Here is a 19,270-nt window from a genome sequence, read left to right on the forward strand (position 1 = left end):
AGGTAATTAGATAACTAAAACAACCCCCAAGGGAAGTGTGGTGGATGTGACCGTCGGGTCCATCCTACGGCTAGGTGTTCTCGGTTAGCCGAGAGCTTTCCTCAATGGAATTTATTTGATGCAAACGTTAGTTAGACAAGGACCTTAGAACTTGTAAGTTGAAACCCTGATTCATACCGTTTTAGGGGACCGGAATGGGACTATGCCCTACGGGCAAAGAGATCGAGCGATGCCTCTCTCTCGTTTTCCATTCTCTTTGAACCAAGCACGGTATGAGCCTGCCTTGGCCCAGTTGTGTCTACGCAAAGTGGAGTAGTTATAGGCCGACGCTAAAAGACTGTTAGGAAGACCCGATTACAAGGAACTCGACGATCCTAGTGGGAATGGCCGGATAAGTTCTGTTGCGGGGCAGACTCGAGAGACCCTAGTTGGCAAACCCTGTGTCATTCCTTGGAAGTGCCGAGCGGCGTCTTCTAGATATATCTCTCGATGGACTGCTAAGACGTGTCCTGCAATTTGAGAAGCGGGCACATTACAGAGAGGAACTCGAGCACATGGACCCTCTTTCACACCAAAAAGAGGAACAAGCTCACAACTGCCCAGCTAGAGCGTTTAGTATTTTGCCATTGTAATCTCCAGCTTCTTGAGAGAACCGCTCTGTCCCCTAAGCCTTCACATGTAAATTAATAATGAAGAGTATTGTCTATAATTAACTTTGTAACCTTAACACTTGACACCGCTTGAAAGTTGGACTATAAAATTGTGATATATATGAATATTGAACATGTTGAATCTTCTCTCATATCTTTATCTCATTCACCTTTACAGGTAAGTATTAACAAGATTGATATAGAGAAGATGCGTGACATCCTGAAAATATCATATGAGGAGCAGGATATCTACTCTATGCTCTATGAGGAGCTATTGGCACCAATGCTTAAGACTCGTGCACAAAGGAGGGCTAGAGCCACTAGAGCAAGAGCCACACGTGGTCATGCATCATAGACAAAGTTAAAGCCAAAGTCTAAGGCGCTTGAGGTTGCTTCATCATCTTCTTAATCAGGGTTCTCAAAGTCTAACAAGGAGATGATGCATGGATCCTCAGAGTCCGGATGAGTTATGACTCATGATAGTAGATACTTATGAGTCAGTTTAGCATTACAGACTGCACGTGCTAGTTGCTCATTGATGTTGTTACTTATTACTCGGTAGTTACTAGAGTCTAGAGACTAGTACCTAGTGCTCAATGCTCACTGGACTTTGGAATTTGAACAAATTATTCACATAACACAGTTACATATATCATTACATCTTGATTTTACTTATTATGTATCTTGTTTCACTATTCTTGATGTTAACCTTCATTGCTCTTCAGATCATAAATGATTCATGAGTCATAAATTATAATTCATTTTGTTATCTTAAGTTTTGAAAACTAAGTCTTAATTATGTTAAGTTGTCTTAAGTTTTAACTATAGAGTCTTGACTCTTCACTCATGAGTCGTGATACGTGTAATGAATCATATTTCGATCATATGACATGAAGACTCAAAGCTTGAACGTTCATTCAAGCTCGTTCGCCAATGCAAGCCCATACATTTGGATCCATGTGTTCAATGGTCTCCCTTGTTTTGGGATATCAAGATCACTTAATTAATCCAAATGGTTTACTGATCAATTGAAAAAAACACAATTCATTAACCATGGAATATGCAGCATCAACTTAATATTTTACCTTGATCGATTCAAATAGATCACTGATGAATTGAGTAAATTTAATTCAGTAATCATAGCATTGTGCTAAGGAATCAGCTACTATATTGCATTTCTCTTTTTTATCTTAATTCATAGTTGAACTCGTCAAGTATTCTGGTCCATCCGGCCTTCCTTGACTTTTATAACTCCATGGAGATCGTTCCAAATACAGAAATGACTTGTTTATTAAATTATCAAGCTCCATGGATACACAACTCTTTTTGCCATCTGTATCATCAGCTTATAAGTAGCCTTTGTGATAATAATTATTTCAGTTGAAACACTCTCAGACACTGGATTCTAAAGTTTCACATTTCCGATTTGTTGTCATATTTTGTGTGTTTGCATGTTTTTCCTTTAAATTTCTTATTCATTGTATATGGCTAAAAAAACAATGTTTTTGTAAAAGAGCACCTGAAAAGTATACCAGTTGTCACAATCTTCAAATTTCCCATTATCTGATAGGTTGAAGTGTCAACATAAGTCAGTGTTGCAAACTGGACATTGTTGTGAATTAGATAGATGAGAGAGGGGATGGGGTATAGTCGAAGGGTTTTCCAATCTATTGTGGTTTGAAGGCCAGGAACATTGGCCCTCTCTTTCCAAAGCAGAAAAGAACTAACTGCAAGCTGTGAAGAACAAAAAAATCACAAAACTAACACAGTATCAAGAGCAGAAAACAACAGTGTCCAAACAAAGAGAATGCCAGCACTTATGTAAGACTACCTTCAGAAATTCAGCCAAAAAGGGGATAGTGGCATAATCATACTTATAGCCTCCTCCTGTCTGTGAGAGAGTTGTCAAAATACCCTGAAAAGAGTGACAGTAATATACAGCAAGTCAAGAAAGTTCAATTGCTATATGAATTATTATGGTAAATTCAAAAATTCTACAATGACAGTCTTGTTGGCATGAGCACAGATATGTTAGCACTTCTGTTATGTGCCAAATCCAGTCATCCCCCACCAACTTCTTTGATTTAGAGTATTATTTAAGCACTATGATCATCTCTGGCTTGGGAGCCATAACACTTGGTCAAAGGTATTAAAAAAGGACATGTCCTCCATGCCATTTTCTTGGGTGCTTCTTATGCAAATAGAGTAAAGAGCTGAGTGAACGGCTAAGAAAAAATGAATACAAGAATGCAGGAAAAAATTAAAATGAACAAGGATCCCAGGCTGTGATACCAGATGCAACATAGCGACCTGAAATGGACAAAATTGTCGACCTAAATGATGGATGTCGCATCACGCCCAAACTCTGGTGCAGTCACACTGTAGTCTCCACAATATGGAGCTAGTTGTTCCTTGCACAGTGACAATATTCATTCCTTTCACTCCTCATCACTCTTTAGAAGAAGTTGTAGATGTCTTGTACACTTTATAGAAGGCCCGCAACAGCAAGCTTGCATTGTCCTTGTTAGACTTTGATGGAGCTTACAACTAGGAGATGACAGACTGACAAAATATAGGCTAACATTATATAGCCCCCTCTCCTGCCAACATGTCACAAGAATGGCTCTTGATGGAGAGTCCTCAATAAAGACAACCTATTTGGTGAAGACGACCCGGATACTGATTCTAGTAATGCCATGAACTAAGAGAAAAGGAAGGCCCAAGTTTGGAACATGTGGGACTTCTAAAATAGAGTTCACTGGACAGTCAGCCAATAGAGGCAAGGTACCAACACCGTAAATAGGTACCAAAGAAATATCACCAAACTGTGACTATATCCTCTGATGAATGGAGATCTTGGAGCCACTCTCCTTGAGGAGTCATATGACTCCATACACCATTGTCATATGAGCCAAGGCCACTTAGAAGATGAGACAACCAAAGAAGGCTCCTCCTTGTGACAGATGTGAAGAAACAGACTTGGTGGTAACAACTAATGTCGATTCTCGAAGTAGAGGTAGAGGGAGGCTCTGGTAATGCAGCTCCATGCTTTGCTCCCAGATGAAGGTGAGGGTATTTCTTCTAGTGCTCTCCTTTGAGCTGCGAGATCTTCTCAAAGTGAGGACACTTGGAATATCCTTTGCACTTCCCCTTGAAATCTGTATCAAAGTTTGAAGATGACTCCTATTTCTTCTTCTTCCCTTTCTTTTGCTTGGCTTGTCCTTTTCCTTTAGATGATGTTGCAAAGGCATGACTATGTGCACTTTCTCAATTAGAATCTCTCTCCATATGATGCGTATCCTACTCAGCATCAATGGGACTAGCTTCTTCCAAGTGATAGTGTCCCTCGTACAAGACGTGAGGACATTGGTGTCGAATACATCATATGTTGGTGATAGTCTACAGAAGATGCAAAAGGAGTGTCACAGCTAGGTCCTTAGAAGGAATGGTCTTACGATACAAGCTCATTTTGAATCTCCTCCATCTTGTCGATGCAATCCCTCATAGTAGGGGAATTAGTGATAGAGAGCCATGGTCGCTTCAACTCGAGAGATAGACCATCGCCCTAATGTTTGGATTCGATAGAGAGATGCCAATCTCTTCCAAACCTCTATGGCATTGCAGATCTAGAGGCGTGCCTTGTTCTAGTTCTTTGCCAAAGTACAAGGCACGCCTGGTTGCTTAAGGGTACAAGCAAAAACCTGGAATTCATTTTGATGAAATCTTTTCTCTTGTAGTCAAAATGACTACTTTGCGGACCGTCTTGGGCTTGGTTGCATCTAAAGACATTGAAACTCATACGACTGTATGTAAAAACCGCTTTCTTACATGGTGATCTGCATGAGGAGATCTATATGCAATAGCTTGAAGGTTTTGTTACAAAGGGGAAAGAGCACATGGTATGTAAACTCAAGAAGAGTTTGTATGGGTTGAAGCAAGCACCACGAGAATGGTGTCACAAATTTGATACATTTATGCAATCTCAGAGATTTCATCATCCTCAAGTTGATCACTATATACACCAAGAAGGCTGCAGATCTAATTCTCTTGGTCTTGTATGTGGATGACACTAATTGCAGGCAAGGATGTTCATACCTTGGACTCCTCGAAGTAAAGTTTACACAATAGCTTTGATATGAAGGATCTTAGCGAGGCCAATCACATTCTTGGCATGCGTATACTCAAGGACAGATCAAAGGGCCTTCTTTATCTGTTACAGCAAGAGTATGTTATTAAGGTTTTGCAGCATTAAAATATGGAGGGGGGGAAGCCATTAGCGTACCATTACCTCCATATGTGAAACTTAGTGCAAATGATAGCCCTACATCTAATGATGGAAAGGCTAAAATGGCCAAGATACCTTATCCTTCAATTGTTGGTAGCTTGATGTATGGTATGGTTACTACACATCCTGACATTGCATTTGCGGTGCAAGTGGGTAGAAGATACATGGCATATCCTGGCAAAAAGCATTGGAAAGCAGTGAAGGGTATCATGAGATACCTTAAGGACACAAAGGATTTGTGTATTTGCTTTGGTAAGTAGAAGTCATCTATTGTTGGATTCACAAATGCAAACTATACTGGCCGTCTTGACAACAGGAAGTATACTTCAAGATATGTGTTCACATTCACAGGTGGAGCAGTCTCTTGGATATCCAAGCTGCAAAAGTGTATTGCATTGTCTACTACAGAGGCAAAGTATGTGGCTGCCACTGAGGCATGCAAAGAGGCTTTATGGCTCTCACGTCTTGTGAGGGAGCTTGGTATTACATAGGCTCCTATCCTCCACTATGACAGTCAGAGTGCTATCATGATAGCATGGAATCCAGTCTTTCACGCAAAGACAAAGCACATACAGGTGAAGCATCACTTTATCAGGGATGTACTTGACAGCAAGAGCATTGAGCTTGTCAAGGTACATACAGATGATAACCCTGCAAACCTTCTCACAAAGGGTCTTCTAGCAGAGCGGTTTGCTAATTGCCGCCAAATAATGGAAGTTGGCTAGTATATGTGTATTTCAGCTTTGTACATACATAAACTTAGCTGATTCTTTTCTCTTTCCTCAAGCACATTGCCTTTAGGTGGGAGGTTGTTGGGAATAAAGGCTTACTGTGCCTTTCTTCTATGTTTGGGTGTAAGCACACCCTTACACTCTTGTACTTTATATATACTATCTAAACCTAAAAAGTGGTACCTTCGTTATTGTACCATACACTCATTCAGTCATGCTTACACTGCTTCTTGTCAGAAGTGGAGCAGCGGTGGAAGCATAAACATGTGCTAAAATAAACTGCTGAAACACAAGACAAAAAGAGAAAAGAAAAGAACGCGATACAGGTGAGAACTCAGATGTATGCACGGGAAATGGAATCCATATATCTGAACACGAGACAGTCGCATACAACAGTGAGTCACTGGCTGCGTGGGCACTGGCACTGGCTCCTCTCTCCACAGAGTCTGCAGATGGTGAAGATGAAGTGACTGACTGAGGAGGAGCCACTGAGTATAAATAGGCTGAAAAAGTGGGGAGCAATAATGCTGGTCGGACAGCATTAATGCTGGCCGACTGGTACATAAAAATGCTCCAATGGTATAAAATGCCACACCAGAAAAATACCTAAAATACCTAATAAAAATGCCCAGCCCAGATCAAGCTCAGACTCACACATGAGCTGACAAATACTCTGCTAACACCCTCTCTCAGATCATGAGTGATCCGATACAATACAATAGTACAATGAAAAGGGATCAGAAACTATACAACATAGAACCAGCAAGTAGAACCATGGATACCCAAGCAGTGGGTGATCAAGCCACCACCAAGGTGCCTCGGAGAGAACCTGATGTCGATGTCGATCGTACCAAACACCTGAAAATAGAGAAGATCATAGCATGTCTCTGTGTCCATCACCAATGTCTCGCAGTAGCATACAAGACCATCCTGTCAAAAATGCCCCTGAACATAGGTGACCATGGATTCCCCGCCTTTGGCCAGACCGCCAAAGTGTCCCCTCATGTGAGCTCCAGACGAAAGCCTCCCGCTCTCTGTCAGATAACCAGCTCAACATGAACCTGGATGTCAATCCCAGCTCCAGGATTTGATTCCGTCAGACTGAAGTCGATGCGTCAGGGACGTCCTCTCTGGAACCTGTGCACCTGTATAAAAATATAGATGAGGCGCGGCTGCCCCATCTGAACACCCGCTCACACTCCCTCTCTGGCACAAGAGAGTCGTGAGGGATGACCTCATCACCACCACTAGAAAGCAGCCGAGGAAGGGGCCACCAAGCCCTTCCCGCGATCCGAAGAAGAGGATCCCTTCCGCACCTTGGACTTCACCTTGGTCGGAGGATCAGAGTCGGAGTCTGATGAAGGAGAGGACTCATCGGTAGAGTCAACATCCCGCTTCGTCTTCTGCTCCTTCTTCCTGGAAGCCGCTAACTTCTTGCAGTCCTTCCGCAAATGTCCCTTCTTGCCACAGTGGTAACACTGGGCCTTCGACTTCTTCTTCCCGTCACCCCTCTCTAAAGCTACATAAGCCTCACCTCCATAATGTGCCAGAAGCCGCCCCTGTAATCTCAAGGATGCCTCATGCTCAAGAAGCATCGAGATCATATGTAACTTATCATCAGTGGAAGTGCACGGAGGAGCCATATGGAGAGGATAAGAAGAGAAGTAGAGAAGAGATGGAATTTAGAGAGGAAACACAGCCAAAACACAAGCACAGACTGCAGAAAATGAGATTTCACATGCAATATAACCCAAAATCTGATCAATAGAAGACAAAATCTGCTGCAGAAAGTTTAAAAATCAGTCAAAAACTGCCAAAAACAGCAAAAACGGCCTGAATTAATAGTCACCCAGCCACGAGAGACGCTGAATCAGCAAAACGCAGGCTGTAAACGGGAGAAAACAGGTAGAAAACTGTCGCCAGTAGCTGCAGATGAAAAACGCAGGCAGCAAAGGTGTGTGGGCAGCAGAGGGTGCGGAGGCAGCAGGCGATGGCAAAACTGCAAAAAACGCAGGCTGAAAACAACCCCAAAACAGGTCGCCTGGCTGCGACAGCAGTCGTCTGATCAGCAGGGGTACAAAACAGTCCTGAAATCAGCAAGAAAACACAGCAAAAACACAAATCCTGAAAACTGATACCATGTCAGAAGTGGAGCAGCGGTGGAAGCATAAACATGTGCTGAAATAAACTGCTGAAACACAAGACAAAAAGAGAAGAAAAGAACACGATACAGGTGAGAACTCAGATGTATGCACGGGAAATGGAATCCATATATCTAAACACGAGACAGTCGCATACAACAGTGAGTCACTGGCTGCGTGGGCACTGGCACTGGCTCCTCTCTCCACAGAGTCTGCAGATGGTGAAGATGAAGTGACTGACTGAGGAGGAGCCACTGAGTATAAATAGGCTGAAAAAGTGGGGAGCAATAATGCTGGTCGGACAGCATTAATGCTGGCCGGCTGGTGCAAAAAAATGCTCCAATGGTATAAAATGCCACACCAAAAAAATACCTAAAATACCTAATAAAAATGCCCAGCCCAGATCAAGCTCAGACTCACACATGAGCTGACAAATACTCTGCTAACACTTCTCTCTACTGCTCTACTGCTCTTTGCTCTCTCTTCAATATCTGATACTCTCACCCTCAACCCACTCAGTCTCAATAGGACAAGCTGCAACAACATCGGCATGATGTTCCAAATGTGGGTAGTGAACATAAGCAAATGATGTCAATGGGGCAATTGATGCATATACAAGGCCAACTTGGTAGTGCCAATCCAATGGGTTTTGGACATCAGAGCATGTATACAATAAGGAGATAGCTAGGGTACTTTGATGGTGGCACTAGTTTCCATGCTATGGTGGGTCAAGGACCACATACGGAGATGTATGGCACAACTCCTTATGGTATGCAGCAATCAATGTGTAGTGTGCAAGACCCAATGTATCTGGGTATAGCTCGTAATATGCATAACTCCATATATAGCAATGTTGGCATGAAGTTGGGGCACAAAGTGGCAAGTTTGGCATTGCATGTATGTAGCCCACTGTGTTTGGGACTTATGGTATTAATGTTGGTCATGTAAATGCTCCATATAGTTTGGTCATGAGGAAAATACGGCTTTTAATACATGCAATGTATGGGAAAATGTATATTAGTATAGTTGATAGTTTGCAAATTTCCATGCACAGTCATATTGGAACAATCCAAATTATGCAAATAAAAATATTTCCTAATGTATTTAGTACTCCCAGCATGTCGGATGCACACCAAGGGCTAGTCAATCGGATGCAATGCTATATATTAATTAAGTTGGAATTGCAGCAATGTGAAAGTATAAAGCATCGCAATGCTCAAGATGAAAAAAAGCCTAAAACCAAGTTAGAGGTCAAGTTTCCATGTGCTGCATCATGAAGCTTCAACATTCTTTCACCAATGAAACAATACAATGGATGGAGGAGGGTGACCCAGTAGATCATTCTCAGTGATGCACTTTATCTCGATGTGTTTCAATTAAAGGGGAGAGAGCGCAATGGAGTGCAAGGTCAAGGCATGCTGCAAGTGCAGAGTTGAGAGAGTGTTAGTAAACGCAGAGATAGGTGTACCGTTCCCAAAGTGGTACCTTTAAGCTAACCAACTCCCACTAAACGAATACAATGCTCATGCTGAGCCTTTGCAAGAGACTTAGTGAGAACATCTGCAGGGTTATCTTGGGTTTTAACCTTAGTCAGTGTGACAAGGCCATCATCCAAGACCTATCGAATAAAGTGATACCGAACATCTATGTGTTTGGTATATGCATGGAGCATGGCATTCTTAGCTAGACATACTGCACTCTGGCTATCACAACCAAGCACTGGAGTACGTGAAGAAAGACCAAAATCCTTAACCAAACGGCCAAGCCAAATAGCTTCCTTAGAAGCTTCAGTGGCTGAAATATATTCAGCTTCTGTAGTACTCAGTGCCACAATTTTCTACAATCTTGAACACCAAGAGATAACCCCACCAGCCAAAGTAAAAACATACCCACTAGTAGATTTCCTAGTATCAAGATCTCCTGCTATGTCTGAATCACAAAATCCCTGCAACTCTAGTATACCCTTTTCATAGCATATACACTTTTCTTATGTACCTTTCAAGTATCTGAAGATACATTTCATTCCTTCACAATGTGGATTGCCAAGGTTAGACATAAATCTGCTAACAACTCCCAGTGCATGAGCAATGTCAGGGTGAGTTGCAACCATGGCATACATCAAAGATCCACAAGCTGATGCATAAGGTATACCCTTCATGGTACTAGCACCTGTATCATCCTTAGGGCAATCAAATTTGCTAAGCTTTGTATGTGGCAGTAAAGGCACACCAAGAGGCTTAGCATCAGCCATATTAAACCTGTCAAGTACTTTGCTGATGTACTTGTCCTATGAGAAAAACAACAAATGTTGCCGTCAGTCTCTTTTAATGCGCATGCCCAAAATGTGTTCACTTGCCCCCAAATCTTTCATGGAGAAGGCTGAACTCAGCTGCCTTTTAAGAGCATTCAAAATACTCTTATGCTATCCTACAATCAACATGTCATCTACATATAAAACCAGCACAATAAGGCTTCCATCATCAGCCTCTTTAGTGTATAAGCAGTGATCTACATGGCTGCGTTTAAATCCATGGCTGAGCATAAAGGTAAATAATTTTTGGTACCATTGTCTAGGGGCTTGTTTCAGCCCATATAAACTACATTTCAGCTTACAAACCAAATGCTCTTTTCTTGGAATAGCAAATCCTTCTAGCTGCTTCATGTACAACTCTTCATCCAAGTCACCATGAAGAAAAGCAGCCTTCACATCCATCTGACCCAACTCTAAATCCAAGGATGCAGTGAGAGCAAACAAAACACGGAGCGTAGTCATCTTCACCACTAGTGAAAAGGCCTCCTAAAAGTCTATGCCTTCCTTCTGTGTATAGCCATTAGCAACCAACCGTTCCTTATACTTGGACTTCCCATCAATACATTTCACTTTGTAAACCCATTTATTAGGAATAGCTTTCCTATCCTTGGGCAAAGGTACATGCTCCCATGTGTTATTTGCATATGGAGACTTCATCTCTTCCTGCATAGCAAGCTCCCACTTTCTCTTGTTTTCACATGACTGTGCCTCTTTAAATGTCAAAGGCTCACCCTCATTAGTAAACAAAATGCAATCCAAAGTGGCTGAAACCTCTGTGGCTGCCTTCTGACACGTATAGACCTTCTTACCCAATGATCTGTGTTATCACACAGTGGGCCTACATCCTAAGGAATGTGCACACCATCGCCACGTGGCTGATTTTCAGCATTTTCTTGCTTCTGTAATTTGTTTTCAACATGTTCTTGTTGTCCTGTTCCATCCTATGCATCTATTTGCTGTCCATGATTTTCTGGCTGTAGCACAATAGGTTGCTGCTCATTTTCAGCATTAAAAGGGACAGAATTTTCAGCTAATGGCTGCTGAATGGCTGGCTGTTCATGCTGAAGTTTGACCTTCTTTTTGTCAAGATCACCATGTGTAACATTTTTCAGCAACTTTGCCTCATTAAATACTGCATCTCGGCTACGTATTATCTTCCTGCCCTCAAGAAGCCAAACTCTATAACCCATCTCTCCCTCATCTCCATATCCCATGAAGATGCCCTTGATGGATTTCATGTCTAGTTTGGTCCTTTGTTCTACAGGCACATGCACAAAGGCATCACAACCAAAGACACGCAAATGGTCATATGAAGCAGGTTTGCCAGACCAAACCTCTTTAGGAATGTCATTTTCCAATGCACGATTGGGAGAGCGATTGTATACATGAACTGCAGTTTTAAGAGCCTCTCTCCAAAACTGTTGCGGGAGATTAGCTATGGACAACATGCATCTGACTCTCTCACAAAGTGTGCAGTTAAATCTTTCAGCCACACCACTTGATGCAGGATTATGAGGGGCTGTCAACTCCCTCTTAATGCCATGCATCTCACAAAACTTGTTAAATTCTTTTAAGACATACTCACCCCCGTTATCTGTTCTTATGGCTTTCAACTTAAACCCTTTTTGTGTAGTAACAAAAGCATGAAACTTTTTAAAAGAATCCAACACTTCCTTTTGCTCTTGAGTACATACACCCATGACTTTCTATTGAAATCATCAATGAAAGTAACAAAGTACCGTGCACCCCCATACGAATTAACAGGCATAGTGCACACATCAGATTGTACTAAGTCAAGAACATTAGACTTCTTAACGACACCAAAGTAATAAGGAGACTTCGCTTCTTTTCCATATAAGCAATCATTACAAAATTCGAGACCAGAGCCTTTTACATTAAATCTCCCTAAAGAGGAGAGAACCTGAAGGCCTTTCTAGCTCACATGACCAAGTCTTTTGTGCCAAAGCTCCATTTGTGAATGGACTTCAACCACAGCCAAGAACTTGCCAGGTAATGCTTTACAATGCAAGTAATATAAAGTCCCCCTTTTGTTGCCTTTAACAATCAGCATAGAGCCCTTATGGACCTTCCAAGATCCACCACTAAATGTAGTAAAATACCCTTTAGCATCAAGCTGCCCAACTGATAGTAGACTCTTCTTTATGCCAGGTACAAATTTGACATCCTGCAAAATCAGCTCTTGGCCATTTTCAAGAGCCAAGTGAATGATGCCAACACCCTCTATCTCACATGCATAGTTACTACCCCAAGTAAAGCTTGCCTAGGCAACCTGCAGTGTATTCAGAAAATGACTCCAAAGAAGAGGTAACATGAAAAGAAGCACCGTTGTCCACTATCCATGATTGTGACAGCCCATCATGAGCTGAAAGTAAGGCATCAATTACCTCCTTTTTGGTGATATGCATATCACCTGTTGCTGCCATAATATCTGCATCATTACATGAGGCTACAACAAGTATCTCTTCAATGTCAGGAAACTCTTCAATGACCACACCAGATGCAACATTTGCATTTGCGACTTCTTTTGAGGAAGAGCTGACATCATCTTTCTTTTTCTTACCCTGCTATTTCTTTCTTGCTTGCTCTTTCTTGAAGTACCGTCAATCGGGCCTTTTATGCCCTTTACGCCCACACTGATAGCATGTGACATCTTGTTGTTTGCCCTTGCTTTTGCTTCTGCTTTTCCCTTTACTAGCTGTATTATCCCTCTTTTCAAACCTACCTCTCACATGGTAAGCTAAGCCACTGCTTTCACCACTAGACTTTCTTCTAATTTCTTCATTATGAATGGAACCTCTTACACTATCAAAAGTCAAAGCAGGGTTGTTGCTAAGTGACACGACCAAAGATTCCCAGCTATCAGGCAAAGTCATCAATAAGAAAATAGCTTTCAATTTATCATCGAAAGCTGCCAAACCAAAGTCTTGCAACTGACTCAAAACCCTTGTGAAAGCATTCAAATGCTCAGATGCTGGCTTAGACTCATCCAACTCCATGTTCACAAGTTTACGCATAAGATGCACTTGATTCACAAGAGTTGTATTTTCATAGGTGTCCTTAAGCTTTTTCCATATAGCATAACCTATATCAAGACGCTTGATGTCTGTAAGTACATCATTAGACATTGCCATCTTAATGTAAGCAATGGCCTAGCCCAATCCACATCTATCATAGCTACAGGCTTAATCTCCAAGAGAGCATCTTCACAGTCCTTGAGGAACAAAATGCCTTGCATCCTATCCTTCCACAAGTCAAAGCCAATGCCATCAAACCTCTTGATTTCAAAGAGGGATTTAGTGTCATTGCTGCTAGAAGCATTTGCAGCCATTTTTCAGCAATAAATCAGAAATTCAATGCTGCAATTTATGACAGCAAAAATGAGCTGAATATTCAGCTGATTTCAGCCCAATTTTTCAACAAATAATAGCAAGATTCAGTTCAAGTACATATACAGCAGTAGAACGAATGACTTTCAGTAGTATGACTGCAATTTCAGCATACATTAAATCTGCCAGGTAACCCCCACTTCAGCAATATCACCAAAAATACATTTGCACCAATCCCAAGTCTGCAAATGATCACTAAGACTGCTGCAACATGAATAATCATGCATCAACTCACTGGGAGCTGTCCAACAAGTGTACTGAATACGTATGTGCTCGTATCATCTTCTAATACCCAAAATACCAAGAAAAATCTGCAATTTCTCCAAAGTCACACAAGTGAGAGATAAAAAAATTTCAAATCACTTTGCTTATAACCACAAGATTGCTTCAACAATATTCCCAAGGTGCATTTCATGCATTAACTTTGCCAAAATCCATAGATTTCGGCAAAAGCCCCAAAATTTCACTGACCGATCTGCCTTGATTGCATTAATACATGTTCCCAAAAGCATAAAACGGGCAAAATTAGTAAAAATTTCACAAAATTTTGCAAAAGCCCCAAATTTCTCGGGTCCAATTGTGCACCAATGTCAGCCAATTTGACTCAGCTGAACAAAATTTCACCATTACAGCAAAAGCCCCAAATTTTATGGGTCCAATGTTGAGAAATTTCACTCGAATGAGCAAAATTTCAGTAAATTTAGCGAAATCCCCAATTCAAACGAGCACAATGTCTGCAATTTCTAACACGGATGCCTCAATTTAGAATAAGCAACACTCAACCTCGAAAAGGCCCAATTTTTTGGGTCTAAATTTACACAAATCTGCGCACTGTGCTTGTGCGTGCGAACACTTGTAAGACAAGAGGTAAAAATAGCTCAAATATTTCCGGGAAAAAAACAGAATATGGGTCTGTTGACCCGCCGTTTAGGTCCGTGACCTATCAAGCAACGTGGCGCCTATCAAACCATCGACTGTGCTGTCGCATTGTGCCTAGTCGCTGGCAAGTCGTGACTGGACGCGAAGTCCATTCCCTTCCTACTGTCACACCCACCGGCACACCCACTGCTACCTGACTGTCGTTGGTCCATGCTAGACCTGCCGTAGTCCTGCCCGACTGTCGCTGTCGCCTACAACTGTTCCCCTCACCTACGACTGTTTCCCCTCACTTACGACTGCTTCCTCTCTCCTGTAGTTGTTTGCTTGCACCTATCTTGTCTACGAGCTTGGACCGTCGTGCTCTGATACCAGTTTGAAGGGGAGAGTGCGCAATGGAGTGCAAGGTCAAGGCATGCTGAAGAGCAAAGCTGAGAGAGTGTTAGTAAACGTAGAGATAGGTGTACCGTCTGTGAAGGTACACAAAGAATAAAAGAATGTATTTATATGTTAGGGTACATTAAGGGTGTGTTCACACTCGTAAGTCTATTTACACGGAGACGAAGGGACTTTACATCCAACATGAATTAGAGCCGATTTTTAATCGGATTGTTTCAGGCTCAACAAAGCATGGAAGGTTTAGAGTATTACCCAATGCTCAATGGGGAGATTACATCTCCACTTCTCTAGTGATGGACAACTTGGTTATGTAGTGGATCTCGAATGTACTTGGCTTGCATCCAATGTACCGTACGTTGACAATTTTTCTACCATTGGGATCACTATTGAGTGTACTAGTCACGGTGAGTTGGTATACAAATGTTTATGGTTTACACCTAGGCTCTCAAACTATACATTTGCAATGTTGCTAGTATGTAGAGAATACATGGAATATACTTTTGGATGTGACGTGCATTTACAAGGCATGTATGGGATACATGGATGACATACAATATACATTTGCAGGTGATACAAGAGAAGTACAAGTGCATAAGTTACGTGTGATTTGCAGTTGATGTATGCCTTACATGGTATAATGTAGTACATCATTGCAATGAGGCATTGATTATGCTTACTTTATGCATTACAATGCCTTGGTGGTCAGAACAATGTTGGATTTTGGTATGTGGATGTATCCCTTATGGTTTAGATAGAGGTTACGATTCATGTATGTGGAACGTAACTGGTTTAAGTGACTATAATTTCAGACATGTAGAGGGCATGAGCATGGTTAAGTAATAGGTGCACATGCTGTTTGACTACGATGCCAGCATGTATTTCTAGTAGTGGCAATGGATGGTTTGCCACATTGCTATGCACTCTAAGACGATTGCAAGGATTTCAAAGGGGTGGTTTGTTATGAGGATGTCAAATTTCATTGCTTTGCTTAGCATTGATTAAAAGTTAATCAAATGTACAAATGTGACTTGCACATATGAGATACAAGTTAATTATTTCACGGTGTGGAACCCAGGACACCAAAATACCAATTGGTGCCAAAGAGAGAAGTTCTAATAAGTTATGTCTGACAGGTACTAGGTGGTATTGGTGTCAGATTTGGGTCTAGACCAATTTATTAGCTACTAATATCAATGGGAGTAACATTAGAGACTAGACATTAATTAATTAACTAATGTAAGTCTAGGGGTCAATAACTACTTAAAAATACTTGGGAGACAAATTGATCTAGCCAATCTAATTAATGGTTGGTGGGGTTATTTTTGTGGGTACTAGAATAATTATTAAGTTAATTTTTAAAATTAATATTCTTAAAACCAATTTAATAAGCTAGATAATGTTGGAAAATGGGATTAGAAGGTCCCACTTGGCAAAACTTGCCCATATAAGTGGGGAAAAACGTTTTTGGGGCTAGTAGAAGTCTATTCCAACCATTGTGAGAGAGAAGCGGGCTATTAGAGAGCAAAGAGATGTTGTTGATGTGATTTGTAGCCACTAGGGATCATTCCTACAATAGGGTGATAGCAATTTGGAGCCCTCTAGGAGCAGGTGATAGCAGCCCAAGGTCCTTTTGGTGCAAGTGATAGTATATGGGAGGGAATAGCAATCTTTTTGATAGTCCTAAGCTATAGGTGACAATTCCCATGGTTGTTTAAGTAAGACAACAATTTTTTAGCCATTTTTGGAATAAAACTTTGAAATTTCTCTTTCTATAGTATTCTCTCTCATCTCCTAGCCGTCTCTCAAGTTATCTTAGTAGAATCTAGTCATTTGAGTCATCAGAGGTGAAGATATTGGAAAATCTCTATTGTAAACCCTAATATGTAGCAAAAATTAGGGTTTAATAGCCACCTCAAGATGCATGCTCAAAATTGAGGGCCTAGAACTTGGATTCCAATAGCTAAAATTGAGAAAATTCAGGGAGATTCAAAAGGCTAGCCAACCAGTATTAGATTTAGGACTAAATTTGTCTTTCAAGGAGCAAAGTAAAGGCTAAATCCCCGAGAAAACCAAGGGGCGAATTGGTTTGGAGGCTTGTTGTTGTCAGTTTTGACAACAAGAGGCACTTGGATTAGCAGAGGAGATAAGAAAATCTAAATTGTACTCCATCCAATTGCAATAAAAGTTAAAGAAATACCGCAAGGGGAGCCAATTTTGGGGTCAATAAGCTATCCATTGTCCAAGATTAAAGTGGTAACATTTGCATTTTCAATTTATGTGAATTGTATGCTTGTTGTAATTACTATTAAATCAAGTTAGTACCACCCTATCCGAGAAACAAGGCTGGTTACACTTTCCAAGGAGAAAGGTTGGTTTTAGAGGTGATGGTAATCTTACCGAGGGAGCCGAAGTGATCACCCTAGAGAGGTAGAGGCATTAGGCAAAGGGAGCTTGTTGACTACCTGGTGGCCTAGAAGGACTTGCAAAGGCAAATGAAACCACAATGAACTCTTTTTTTTTTTTGGAGTGAAGATATGATTTGTGGCCTATTAAGTAATTGTGTCCCATGGAGAGAGTGAAAAGGAATGGTCAGATCCACCATATCACAAAACAGACAAGTTATCCCAACCATTTGTGGATGTCAATGATGAGGGAAAGGGTGATGAAGTATGGAAGGTGTGGTGGTAAAGAACCACTAGTGGAGATAGCCCAGGCATTGGCCTAGGTGTGCTCTGCACAGTGAGATGCATAGACTATGCTACGTGAGGGGAATGTGCATGCAGCGACTGTTACTTGGACAATGTCCCTTGTAGAAAAATTGTTGACTTGCCCAAGTGTCCTTTTACAAAGATAATGATGATCATCCACTTGTAGAATACCAATGAAAAGTAGGAACCCCCACTCAACCCTAGATATTGATGTTGGAGGAGAGGAACTTGATGCTGGTGTCGAGAACCATGATGAATTTGATAATGAAGACAAAGGTAGACCTGACATCCTTTAGGAGAAATAGCTGAAGGACAATCAATGATCTCGTATGTAGAACATGCACATACTCAATCCTTGGAGAGGGCTTGTTGCTGACCAATTGATGTAGACAAGCCCAAATCTCAACATCAGGAGAGGGCTCCATACTAGTTGAGAAGTGCTAGGAGAGCAAACCACAATGCAAATGGATCTAATGGATGGAGGAAGAAGACTTGACCCCAATAGAAAGAGCGGGAAAAATCAGCCACCAAGGCGGTTGGGATGTACCTATACTTGATCTTGGGAGAGGACTCCAATGCTAGCAAAGAATATGAAGGCGTAACCACTAAAGTAGTAATCCACCTATCATGTAATAATAAACTAGAAGTGTAGAGAACGATGGTTAAATGATAAAAACACCTCAATTAAAAGGAAAGAAAGAAAGATGCCAAGAGAAGAAGGATGCCCATGACCCGATCTCGAGAAAGAAGATGTTGTCTTTCTCTCCATGCTGATGGAGGCAATACTCACAAAGCCAAAAATCGAAAGACAAACCTTCAGCCCAAGTAGAATTGGTAATATACTTGCAATGTTAGTCCTAATTGGAATACAGAATTTGACATGAAAAGATGAAGAAAGAAACCTACATATTGAATGTTTCATATTGAGACGCTTTGAATGCTGTGAGCGTGAGATGAAGCAGAAGTGAATGAAAAAAGGAAGTGTGCAATAGAAGACTTGAAAAAGTGTGGCTAAGAAGTAAGCCTAAAGGAAACTAGCCTAAGGGTCCTAAGGATGACCTAGGACTCCTAAGAGACTAGCCTAGGGGAACTTGGAAGGTATTGACCAAACAAGTCAGAGATGCTATGAGGCATTGACTGAGGGGGAGATCTAGGATCCACCACATCGGTGGCCAGCCACTCATGACTACAGATACCTGGGGTAGAGAAATTGTGCTACCTCTCGGGGAAAGACCTCCTCTCAATCTCCTTGGAGTATTAGGAGATGGAAGGGGCTGAGACTGGTTGAGGAATGGGAATTGGATTCGGCTTTGGTGTAGGTAGAAGATCCTTAGCTCAGGATGAGGTGATTTTGAGTGTGGGTCTAAGACCCTTGGCCTTTGAGTGTGACAATTATCATCCTCATGTCTTGGTTGCCAGGAGAGTTTTTGTGAGGGCATGAGTGTACCAATCCTTTTTCATTCAAAGAAGGAGACTGGTCATTAACATCAAAACGTGGTGGATGTCTAGGGTCGATTGGGGAAGGTAGAATTGGGTCAAAATATGGAGATGATTCCTTTCCACTATTTGTTTCCTCCAAAGAAGGAGGTGACTTATCAACACAAGATGGGGATTCAGATGTTTGAGCAACCGAGGATGATGATGCAGTGTGCTGGAGTGGGATTCCCCATAGAGCAAGACCAAAAGTCAGAGCAATGCATGTGTGGGTTTGTCTAAGGCACAGTGTTAAAGGGTGGCATTTTTGCTAAAAATGTACAAAGAT

General features: G+C 41.5%; 1 protein-coding gene across 3 annotated transcripts in view; it reads right to left on the bottom strand.

The window, feature by feature from the left end:
• Positions 1-19,270, bottom strand: part of LOC148024648 (Nucleotide-sugar transporter family protein) — a 65,520-nt gene that overhangs the window by 33,765 nt on the left and 12,485 nt on the right. For all 3 annotated transcript variants that reach the window (XM_087694283.1, XM_087694284.1, XM_087694285.1), the window contains exons 2-3: positions 2,482-2,565; positions 2,170-2,384 (exon numbers count right to left, since the gene is read on the bottom strand). In XM_087694283.1, coding sequence (XP_087550409.1) covers positions 2,170-2,384; positions 2,482-2,565 — 299 coding nt within the window. The remainder of the gene's footprint in view (positions 1-2,169; positions 2,385-2,481; positions 2,566-19,270) is intronic.

Source organism: Lygodium microphyllum, chromosome 15 (genome assembly GCF_053477565.2).
Source record: "Lygodium microphyllum isolate KBCC chromosome 15, Lygodium_microphyllum_v1.1.10, whole genome shotgun sequence".
In the NCBI taxonomy this organism is placed as follows: domain Eukaryota; kingdom Viridiplantae; phylum Streptophyta; class Polypodiopsida; order Schizaeales; family Lygodiaceae; genus Lygodium; species Lygodium microphyllum.